Raw genomic sequence first — 12319 nt, 5'->3', positions numbered from 1 at the left:
GTACAGTTTTGTGATGGGGAAGGGGCTACTGCTTTTCACATCTGTGCTGGATCACACTGGCTTACTATGTTTATTGCTCTGTCCCCTGTCAAATCCCCTCAGACCAGAGCTGACTGTACTTCTAAAGAACCTAACCCCCTTTTCAAAAAACCAAAACCAAACTTCCAAAAAAGAAACAAAAAAAACTTTAAACCTCCACCCCCCCTCCAAAATAAAAATCCAAAACCGAGTAACTTGCAAGCAATATTTTGGTTATTGAAAATTCTAAACCGGGGCTGCTTAGAAGCTTAAAAACCACTTTGAAATTGTATTGTAACAGTTTGAACGTTATTATATGCTGAGTGTAATTTGTACCTAAACCCAAAAAACATGAAGAAAAAAAAAAAAAAAGAAACTTTGGTGCCTTTTTAACAATATTTTCTCTTTTCCTTCTCTTCCCATCACCTTTTTGCTTTTATTTCATGTGTTTGGTTGTGGCTATTCCTTACGTTCTCCTCCTCATCCCACCTCTGCCTATCCACATCTACCATTTCATTTCACCTATACATCCTTAGCATGGCAAGGCACTGACCTGATGCATAATCACGTCTTGGCTGATGATGACCAATCAAGTCTAGACTCCTTGGGTCGTCGCAGTAGTCTTTCTCGTTTGGAGCCTTCAGACCTCTCAGAAGACTCTGACTATGACAGTATATGGACAGCCCATAGTTACAGAATGGGGTCTACATCTCGTAAGAGCTGTTGCTCATATATCTCTCACCAGAACTAATGCACTTCTGAGCTTTTTCTTAACAAATGCTTGTTGTATCACAGCCTGCTTTTCTTAGATGTTTTCTTGCTGTTCCTTGTCTCTTTAATGTGATATTTTAACAACTTCTGAGGGAGCTTCTGAAACTTAAGTTATACTTGGTGGAAGGCTCTATTGCCATTTCAATACACCTACAAATAAGTAGTTCTAAAAAGTGTATATCCTGTTAAGGATGGTATTTCCTGAGGGTTTTTTTTAACTGGCAGATGTTACTTTGTAGCTCTAAATGGTATTTTAAATTTTTTCCTTTGACTTGGTCAGTGTAGCAACAGGTCCTTTTTTCATTTTGGATACTGCACATTTTTGTATTTTATACTGAAACCATATACTGGTTTGCGAGCTGAGTGCCAGCAATATGGAAATACCTTAGCAGTAGTGGTTCAATTTTCTACATATTACTAACAAAATACACAGCTGGTAGAGTAAGAAAAATGCAGTGTTAAAATAAGCAGTACAAGAGCTGAGAAACCATTCAGATATTCATGTATCTGGCTCACTCGTTTGGAAGAGCGTCCCATGAAGAATTCAGGGTTTTTTTTACTGCTGCTGTCTTTTCCTCATTGCTTAAACGTTTATATGAAGGACCACGCTGCTCTCCCACTACCCCAGTCTAGCAGTTGTCATGAAAACCTGGCAGTCCATACTCATTACATGCAGTGTTTTGATAATCTCATGTTGCCTCTGGTCATACTGTCACTTTACTGTATGCGGTAGTGTGACAGAAAGCAGAGTCTAGATGTTTACTTGCCTGTTAAAATGCAGAGCTGTCAACTCTCAATTGACCATTCTTCTTGAAAAGATGAGATGAAAATGGTCCCCCGATGGAGGCTCAAGTGTTCAGCATCTGAAACTCTAGGTACACCTGCAATCACATTGGCTTGTTTGAAGTTCTGAATAATAGAATGCTTGACTTTTGAGTTCCATTGTTTGGAGCATGTTTGTGACAGACTTTATTGTCTTGTACGTTTCAACAAGCAGGTTTGTTTGCAGCAGCAGCTCTTTGCTTACAGTTGTGTTGGCTTTTCAGAGAAGTGTGTCATGCTGTGCACAGCTGAAGGTCTTGAACCCGCACCTGAGGCACTGTTGGGGTGAAGTGTGTGTTCTGTCTTGTGGATGAAGTAATTGGCATCAGAACAAAAATTATGTGTATTCTAAATGTTCATTAGCATTAGAGAAGCATGAAAGCACAGAAACAGTTCTAATTTTCAGCAGGGTCCTCAAATGCAATTCCCTTACCCCTTATCAAGTAAGCATGTTATCCATTGTTCAGGTATTAGTCTATGAGCAAATTGAGAAGGGCCATAGTGCAATTAACTGATTCACTCTGTTTAAAACATAATCACTACCTTTCTGCAGGTTACACGATCAGAAAGTTAGTAAGTGCTAGATGTGCGTGATTCCGGAAGGTGGTCTGAGTGGAGGAGCTATTTCAAAACAGTTCATCTCTGCAGACTTGCATTTGGTCTTGTTTGATCACCTGCTTTGTCATCTCTCACTGTTGTTGGCATTCAGAAACATAACTAACAAAAAGCATCAGTGCTTAAAGAGGAGAGTTTTCAGGGGTACGCTTTATGACTAGATGTGCTAATGTAATGATCAGGAGTTTGCGTATGTTGAATTCTTTTGCAGTGTGGAGGAGTGTTCATAGAGAAACACAATAAGTATGTGTGCTCCATACCATTCCACAGCACATTGTAACCCACTTCACTCCCCTCTTCCTTTCAGTCAGTTTCTGTTTTATTAACATGTATGGAAAGTATGGATTGTTTTGTTGTTTTAACCCTGTTCCTTAAGCTGTGGTGTTCTAGTTGAATAATGTTTTCTGCATTGGATAAATGATAATTCTTTTATGTCTGTTTCATGTTATATAGTGTAAATATGAGTTTGTAATACGGTTGTTGCACTTGAACTTTCCTTATCACACAGAATGTTTTGTTATCCAGATCTGAAGATTTTATTGACTTTCTATGCACCAAAGCTTTGACAGTTTACCACCATTAATTATTGTAGCATTTAAGTAATTGACTATTACCATTATTAGAGTATCTTATATTTTGTGTCCTCATATTAACATCACCACACATTTTTTAATCGTTTTGTCTTCAGTGTTACAGGCTGTAAGATAATTGCAAACTGACCAAGGGTATTAATGCAAAATGCTTTTTAAAACAAAAGAAGGCAGATGTGGAAATGGTGGTACTCAGTCCAAAGGTTCAGTGTTTCTATTTTTGTGGAACTTTTAGTCATGGTAATGATAGTACCTTATGTTTTTGCAATTCTGTAAATTCTGTGTGTACAGTTACAAATACAGTGGAAGGATGGAGAATCTGAAATGGAAGGTAGGTTCAAACCATAGTGAGTCCTTCTTCACGTGGCTTATGCAGTGTTTCCATGAATTAGTATTTGCCATCAATTGAAACCAACCAGTATTAATTGGGTGTTTTGCATATCTTGCCAAAACACAGTCATGTGTATATACTGACATAAACATAGGAAAGACAATATATTGTGCACTTCATCTGTGAATGGGAGAAGCCATCTTCAGTTGACTGCCTTTTGAAAATGCAAAATGGATGTATATCTGAATGTTGCATTGTACTGTACAGTATGCATATTGTTTGTGGTTGCATATATCTATTAAGTGTTTTGTTTTATATGAAAAGGACATCTGTTATGTACAGTTGAAATAAATTTTGCATTTGCTAGACTGTGACTTTAATTATTGCACAGGGGGAAAGGACGGCATAACTTAAGTGTTAAGTTTTTCTCTCCATGCCTCCTTTCTCTCCCTCCCTTCTTCCTGGAGGAATCAAATGCTGAAGTGAAATGAGATTTTTTTTTTTTTTTGCATATGTGTGTAATTCTTGTTTATTGTAGTTGATAACTACAGGAAGTTCAATGTCATGTGGAATATGTATTCTGTATCTTAAAAAATCAAACCACAAACAACTGCAGGAAAAACCAACCAAAAAACCCTCAACCAACAAAAAAGCCTAAACCAACCCCCCCCCCAAGACCACAACAAAACAAACAACCCCCCCAAAAAAACCCCAAAGCATCAAGAAAAAACCCTATTCAAAAATATTACTATCTGTAGAGTGTATTTCTGTTGTTTCCCAATCCCTTCAACTTTCTGTTTAATTTTTTCTGGATTGGTGTATTCTCAGTAAGTGGACAGGCTTAGTTATTGTAACAATCTAAAACTTTTTTCTGTAGGTCCTGCTGCCAGAAAGAAATTTTCATAACCTTATAGGTTATAAAATAGGTTTTCTATAACCTTACATGTTTTCAAGGTTTAATATTACAACATTTTTCTCCTTAGTAAAAACAATCTCTCTTTTAGTGTTTCTACTTAAAAGATGCTAATACGTGAGTGATTTTTAAATAAAACTATCTAATATGCATAGCAAATGTTTACACCAGAAAAAAAATGAAGTAATCACCTAACTTTCTGATGTCAGTCATCACATTTTTTTCTTCTGTGATAACAGCAACTGCAGTTTTATCCCTAAGCCCTCTGGCTGGGAGGTTTTGTGTTCATTAGGGACATGCAGGAAGTTGAGTGGGATAACTCTTTCCAAATGTTGTTTTGAAAATATCCCACTTGTTCAGATAGTGTATCTGTCTTTCAAACTCTTCATTCTGTTCTTATGATGAACACTTCTGTGGAGTTGTATGTGTTTCAGTCCGCTTAAATTGCTTTCACTCGACTTGTCAAAACATTTTACTGTAGACTGTGTAGGTTTGCCATCTGAGTCACAGAGTTTTTGCCTGTTTGTATATCACTATTAGTTAAAAAAAATCCAAACAGCTTCATGCCAGTCCAACAACTTTTTATTTTTCCCAAGAACTTGCAAACAGTGATGTATTTTATGCAGTGAACATGTTTGACTTGATGTTTGGATTCTGATTTGTTATCTGCACAAAGGTATTAAAGGGCTCCCTTTTGACTTTGGCAGATCCATAGCATGAGGAGGTTCTTTTTTCAAACAGTGCTTTAATCTCAATGCATGCAGTGTCTGGGAGCACAGGGGTTTGGATACTTCATGTAAAGACCTCATTGAATATACATTGAGAAAGAGAAGGCTAATTTGGCAGGTCTGTTCATCAACTTTACCATCTTTAATGCAGTGAAATACTGAATGTTTTAAATGACAGGTAATTCTTTTTGTCTAACTTTTTCTTTTCAGGAAATTTACATGTCTATACCTACCAGTGGCTAACACTAGATCCAAACTGTTGACTGTGCTTATAATTGTTTTTCAGTGGCAAAGGAGACTTCTCTCTGAAGCTCAAGCAGATAATTTTCGAGAGATTTTTAGCTTTCAAAGAGAGCTTAGAAATATTGGTGAAAAAAACAAATTGTGTATTTACAACAGTTGTTTCTAACTCTTTATCTTTGTGCCTTATTTCTCTCCTTACCTCTACTAATCACAATAAAGCTATGCAAAATTGAAGAAAACAGTAATGCTTGGAAGCTGTGCAACAGAATCATTGCTGATGGCTTCAAATTATACCATACATTTCTTAAAATTGACCACCATCATCATGTGTAGCTTAAACTATGATCCTCACAGTCACTTGAAGAAGGCAGAGTATCACTGTGAATGTACCTTGGTTGAGCTTTCTCTTCCAAATAGCCTGCTGGAGGAAGGAACTTTGTTCTTTCCTGACCAGGTTGAGGTGGTTTTTTACTGCGGGCAGCTGCTCTTAAATAGGTAGTGTGAATACCCCACTGCATTTTTACTGTTGGCTTAAATAGTTCCTGAACAGACAAGGTCTTTGAACATAGACAGACTTAATATCTGATTAAAGTGAAAAGGGATCTGGATTTCATCCTACTTCTTCTCTTCCTTCCCACTTGACTGATATGTTAATAAGAACTCTGTGAAATGTCTGGAGACAGACACATGTCTGCTAACATTCAGTACAAAGGACCAGACTTACTACCAGTATGGCTCCTTCTGATGCTTGACTTTTGTCAGGAAGCATGGTACCATATTAACTACTTTTTAAAGATGTTGTGCTCCCTTTGGAGGAGAATGAAGAAAAGGCTGGGGTTGTGTGATTATACTTGCAAAGAGACATCCCTGAGAACCTCTGTGTTATTCAGTCTGTGCTCTAGTTTCTTTCCATTATGATGTTAAGACTATACTCCAAGGCTAGGAGTGATGTTCTACCAGTTTCAGGCAGGTATGAAGTGAATTTTTGTCATGAACTCTTCCAGCTGCATAAGTAATCCAAACAGATTTCACCTTTCCTCTTTTCTAGAAATGCTCAGAACTGTTTGCTTGTTTCCCTGATTGATTTCAGTGTCCCTGAAAACTCAAAGTAGGGGTCTGTTACCCCTGGGCCTGTTCTTGTGTCTCAGGTGTCACACCACATTACCTAGCAGGTATTGCTCGGGTCTGTAGCCCTGGTCTGAATGCCAGGTGGGCTTTACTCTCCACTCTAGGGCCAGAATTCAGAGAAGTATTGAATAGATACCTGTATTTTTGTGATGGAATGTAATTGAAAACTTAGTTGAGTCTCAGTCATGGTGGTCAGTTGGTTTGCCTTAAATACACAACAAATTCCTGAACAGTGAGATATTTTTTGCAAGACCCTGGCTTTAGGAGTTCCTTATTGAAGAGTTAGGGCAACTTACTCAGCCTTACCATTTGTTTTCTAATCTTGAATTAATTGTCTGGGTTTGCTAAACATCCTTTCATCTCCCATCCACCTTACTTGCCCCAGTACCCCTAAAAGAAAGAAAAAGGGAACAAAATAAATCCCTGTTTGTAAAGCTGTGGGGATAGTGTCTATTCTGGTTTGTTTTGCCTCTCTCTTTAATTTCATACTTTTGGTTGTATAGTCTCAAGGTGATTTAGGGCCAGAGTTGGAGGTCAATTTAAATGTTGCCTTTTAGCTTGTTTGGTTTGAAAGACTGAGTAAATAGTGTCTCAGGTTTTTTTTTGTGAAAGGTGGATGCTTAGGATTGAGAAGTGGCACGTATGGCAACTGAAATATTGTTGTACGCTGAGTGCAGTAATGAAGTGACTGCTTCAAGTTCCCTCTAGAAGTGTAATTGCCAGAAAATGTGTCTTTAAAATTTAAACCAATAAAAGACAGACTTCTGGCAGAAGTGGTTCAGAAAAGCAGGACAGTGAAGTACTTTGCTTTACCTACTAACTTGACTGTTACTGGGTTTATATGCATTTGACAGGGGCTTTTGCTGCAGGACAGATGTGTAGTGTGTTTGTAACTTTGATACTTGGCTAGTGTTGCATTTAAGGGGAAAAAATACTCATAGGAATACAACCAACCAACAACAGAAAACCCCAACCCCCAAAACTCTGACAAGCAAACTGAAGTAAAGTATAAAGTGGGAGGCTTTTTGCATAAGTAGAAACTGTAAGAGCAGCAAGGGTTCTGACATACAGATCAAAATTTGTGTGGCCAACAGTACTGGAGCAATGAAGGCAAGAGTTCACTCTCCTCTAGTGATGTCCTCAGTTCCATGATAGGCAGTGTTTTGCAACATAAAGGTCAGTGTTCACAGCAACGCTTTTGCATCATGTAAGTGTGTGTGTGTACTCTATAGTCCCTTTGTGTGTATAATGTTGGTGAATGTTTTGGGTTTAATGAAACTGCACTCTGTCTGTGTTAAGTATTTACTGTGTTATGCTGTACACACAGGAAGATGAGCTGGTGCAGGTACCTGGTTTATGTGCATGTGTGTATATACCTGTAAAGCCAGGATTTTTTTTTTAAAGCTTTCTACTCCTTCCTATTTCTGCCTTGCAAGGACCTATGTCACTGACCAGGCAAAGGCAGTTGGGTTCAAAACATAAAGTACTGCTCCATTTGGTTGAAGAAGGGTGACGGGTGAGAGATGTGTGGCAGTTCTCTCCCTTTGGTCAGTGTCTCCCTCAGCATGTGCCGGACTGAGGTACTCCACATTGATACAGAGACCCAAAATGGAGTGACCTGGTAGCAGCTGCTGCCAGTTAATTCCTAAAGTAACATTTAACTCTGTGTTACCTCCTGGCCTAATAAAGCAGAGCAGCTACCAATTAATTGAAGTAAACATCAGACAACTTTTTACAATTAGAGATTCACAGTGCAAATGGGAAAATGTCCTTGAGCTCCATACAGAGTTTGGATGTGCTTGTTTTATAGGTTGTTTCTTCCTTGGAAAAGAAGTGGGAGTGGAAGAATACTAACCCTTAAATGATTTCTTCATTCAGTGCGATGAAGAACTTGCAGCTTTCAAGGACAAGATTCTGTTCTCAAATCTGCAGGTTTCTTTATTCTGTAAAATTTTGACCATCAGGTGCTGGTACATTTGATCTTACTGTCAGCTGAAGAAACTTGTTTTCTTCAATGAAGGATGTGTCATTGTTTGCTGAAATATTCTAACACAGCTAAACTATAGTCTCTATAACCTCATTGTTCAGATTTCAAGACTGCAGCTGTTAGGGAACTTAGTATTTTTTAATGAGCTTGATTTCTTTCATCTTTTGTGTGTTTAGCTTATGTATTTTATCATGAACTGTAAAAGAAAAGCACTATTGTCACAAAGGAGCTGTTCAGCAAGAGCTAACTAATTTCTCCTGACAGGTATGCACCCTGTAGTATCAAGTTACCAGTTCAAAATGTACTAGACTTAAAAGATTACTGGTTAATGAAAGTTCATTGCAATTGGTAGGCAAGGGTACCTTGTTTCTTAAAACTGGTATTTTGGTCAAAATATACAAGAACTTTAATGCCTCATCTGCTGTGTTTGAATTCTTAACAAATGCTGAGACAGCAATTTACTTACAGATCATCTTTTAAAAAGTGCTTCTAATTTGTTCCAGCCTAATTAATTTTTTTTAGAAGACATACTTTATGTATGAAAGGATGCAGATCTCTGAGCTGTAGGTCTTTCTATTCAGGGCTCCTTTTTTTAGAATCTCTGTGTATTTCAATGTTAGAAATTGTAACTGTTGTGGAATATGTTTGGAAGATGCTGAAATGTTTAGAGGTTCTATTGCCAAGCCATTAACTGCCGTAAAAGTATTTGTTAAATATAAAGTATGTATTTCGTTGTAGGACTAAAAACTATCTGGAGGTGTACATGTACGTACATGCGTGCACACAACTGTGGTGTTTATGGTGCTTTGGGGGAAAGGAGTTCTCACTTTTTTTCCTGACATCCCTGTATCATTTGATATGACTGTTCTGCTCCTTATTGATAGAATAACTGGTGTAAAGTAGAATTATTTCTTGAATTTGTGTCAGTGTGAGATCAGAATCTGTCCTTGAGGCTTAAATTGCTGTATTTAAATGCGTGTTGCATCCTCATCAGTGACACAGGAGTGATGGCAGCAGCAGGGTAGGGAAGATCAGACCATTTTTTTGCCATTGTAAGGCTTTGGTTTTAGATGTGAAAATCATCAGTAACTTGTATGGAGGGAAGGGGGAAATGGAAAGTGATATACTTCAGTCTTGCAGGTGTATCATGCAATGAATGAAATAATAATCTTTGAAGTGCTTCATCAGTGTTTGTGAGTTGCTCATTTTGTAATTTATTCTTACAACAGGTTCCCGTAAGGAATCGGCTCCTCAAGTCCTGCTTCCAGAAGAAGAAAAAATTATTGTAGAAGAAACCAAAAGCAATGGGCAAACTGTTATAGAAGAGAAGTAAGAGAACATTTAATGAATGATGGATTAAATCAGTAAACTTCATACTCTTCTTTCTCTTCCTCTCTCTCATTATAGTAATGTGTATATGGTGTATTTACAGTAGGGAACAGAGCTGTCTGGAGCATGCTGCCAGTCCTTTAAGTGTCTTTATTTAAATTCTTGCTGTGTGGTTTCTGTGTATGTGCTATGCAACTTACTTTTTCCACTCCAAGAAATGGCATGTTTCACTTGTTAGAATTTCCCCAAGTGCTATAGAATGTTCATGTAGTTCAGTTCTGTTACAGGAAGATGTAATACAGAAATCAGTCATAGACTTGAGAGGTGTATTCTGGTAACAGGTCCTTGCCTTACTGAATCTGAACCGAGATAAAGACAGAGTATTATTTTTTTACACAAGTTTGAAATGACCCTGCTGGTTGTGGGTTTGGGGTTTTTACAGAAAACACATTTCAGTTAGCAGTTTTTTAGACACAAATTTCTGAGAATGGTTGCAACAGATCATCTTTTCTCATTTCAGGAGCCTTGTTGACACAGTATATGCATTAAAGGATGAAGTACAGGAGCTAAGACAGGTTGGTAACTAGCTACATTTATAATAACCTGGAGAATGGAAAGATGGAAGGCTTATTGTAAAACTAAATACAGTTTGTAAGTTGATTTCTTTTGACAGGGATGAACTTGAATTTTGGACTAGATTAACTTTTTGAAGTTATCATACTAATTTGATAGAAAGTGGGTGTCATCAGTCCTAGGAGCACCAGTGTTTGAAAATAGTGTTAATTATCCTCTCTGAGGTGACTTACTAAGCTGTGTTTTATTTATTTGATTTTTGCAGCTTCTGAAATGCTGAAACCGTTAAGCAAATTCAGTTTTGCTCTGTCACCAAGAAAATCTCATAGAGACTGTGTAATGTATACTTTTAGTAGTATAAATGTCTGGACTTTTATTAATGGTCCTTCAGTAACCTGAAGTCTGGACTTCAGCAAAGCCTTTGACACTGTCAGCCACAAGAAGCTCCTAGCCAAGCTGGCAGCTCATGGTTTGGACAGATTCACTCGGTGCTGGGTCAAGAACTGGCTGGATGGCAGAGCCCAGAGAGTGGTGGTGAATGGTGCCACATCCAGTTGGCAGCCAGTCACAAGTGGTGTTCCCCAAGGATCAGTGCTGGGCCCAGTCCTGTTCAATATCTTTATTGATGATCTGGACGAGGGGATTGAGTCCAGCATCAGTAAGTTTGCAGATGACACCAAGCTGGGAGCAGGTGTTGATCTGTTGGAAGGTAGGAGAGCCCTGCAGAGGGACCTGGACAGGCTGGATAGGTGGGCAGAGGCCAATGGGATGAGATTTAACAAGGCCAAGTGTAGGTTCTGTACTTTGGCCACAGCGCAACAGGCTGGGAACAGAGTGGCTGGAAAGCAGCCAGGAGGAAAGGGACCTGGGGGTACTGGTAGATAGTAGCTGAAGATGAGCCAACAGTGTGCCCAGGTGGCCAAGAGAGCCAATGGCATCCTGGCCTGCATCAGGGACAGTGTGGCCAGTAGGACAAGGGAGATTATTCTTCCCCTGTACTCAACACTGGTCAGGCCACACCTTGAGTACTGTGTCCAGTTCTGGGATCCTCAATTCAAGAGATGTTGAGGTGCTGGAATATGTCCAGAGAAGGGCGACAAAGCTGGTGAAGGGTTCCAGCTGGCCTGGAACACAAACCCTATGAGGAAAGGCTGAGGGAGCTGGGGTTGTTTAGCCTGGAGAAGAGGAGGCTCAGGAGTGACCTCATTGCTGTCTACAACTACCTGAAGGGAGGCTATAGCCAGGTGGGGGTTGGCCTCTTCTGCCAAGCAACCAGCAATAGAACAAGGGGACACAGTCTCAAGTTGTGCCGGGGGAAGTATAGGCTGGATGTTAGGAGGAAGTTTTGGGCAGAGAGAGTGATTGGCATTGGAATGGGCTGCCCAGGGAGGTGGTGGAGTCGCTGTCCCTGGAGGTGTTCAAGAAAAGACTGATGAGGCACTTAGTGCTATGGTCTGGTTGACTGGCTAGGGCTGGGTGCTAGGTTGGACTGGATGATCTTGGAGGTCTCTTCCAACCTGGTTGATTCTATGATTCTGAACACCTCCTACAAATCAGTGTTTGAAAACCCTCATTTCCAGAGATATTTTCGTGTGGATTTCCTTTAATGGGGAACTTCCATAAGTTATTCACAACTGTTGGTCCATGGGCACTACCCTTGAATATTACAGTCACAAAGTGGTAGTAAGTAAATACATTAAAATAAATTAAGTTTGCACCTACAAGGAAATAATGAAATTTTAGGATTTCTCACAGACTTGAGGAGGGAATTGGCAGCTCTTGATCCTGTTCTGTTTTTACAAGTGTCTGTAAGTGATAGCTAATGGGACTCCAGTGGGACCCAGACTGCAGACCTGTAGGCTTTTGTCTTGGGCTTTAATATAATGTCTTTGCTTCTGATTGCTTCCCTCCTGTTGCCAGCATCACTTTGGTCTGTATAGGATTAAACGATGTATGCATTACTGTGGTTTGGTCAGTGACATCCTTATGGTCCTGTTGTTCAAGCTATTGCACTGTTACCTGATGGCGCTCCATGCTGAGAGCTGACTCAACCCACTAATATACTTTCAGAGTGGTGATGTTGCTTGAAATTCAGACTCCTCTTAGAATGTTGGCAGTCATCTGTGTGGTTTAAAGTTTAGGCAGAAAATCTATCCATAGAACCTAATGATTTTCAAGGTACTCCTTCTATTTACTTTGCTAATGAAGCAAGTTAATTTGCATTAACTTTTTAGGAAGTTTCTCTGTGAAAGTAGTTACAATCAGCAGAGA

At 39.1% G+C, this 12319-nt stretch overlaps 1 protein-coding gene across 4 annotated transcripts in view; it reads left to right on the top strand.

Moving 5' to 3' along the window:
- Positions 1-12319, top strand: part of ARHGEF7 (Rho guanine nucleotide exchange factor 7) — a 126312-nt gene that overhangs the window by 110487 nt on the left and 3506 nt on the right. For 3 of the 4 annotated variants that reach the window (XM_064143736.1, XM_064143739.1, XM_064143737.1), the window contains 3 exons: positions 555-731; positions 9376-9475; positions 9996-10050. In XM_064143736.1, the coding sequence (XP_063999806.1) occupies positions 555-731; positions 9376-9475; positions 9996-10050 (332 nt within the window). The remainder of the gene's footprint in view (positions 1-554; positions 732-9375; positions 9476-9995; positions 10051-12319) is intronic. The other variant, XM_064143738.1, reaches the window with a different exon arrangement.

The sequence above is a fragment of the Pogoniulus pusillus genome, chromosome 5, assembly GCF_015220805.1.
Source record: "Pogoniulus pusillus isolate bPogPus1 chromosome 5, bPogPus1.pri, whole genome shotgun sequence".
NCBI classification, from domain to species: Eukaryota; Metazoa; Chordata; class Aves; order Piciformes; family Lybiidae; genus Pogoniulus; species Pogoniulus pusillus.
This window is presented reverse-complemented; position numbering and strand designations above follow the sequence as displayed.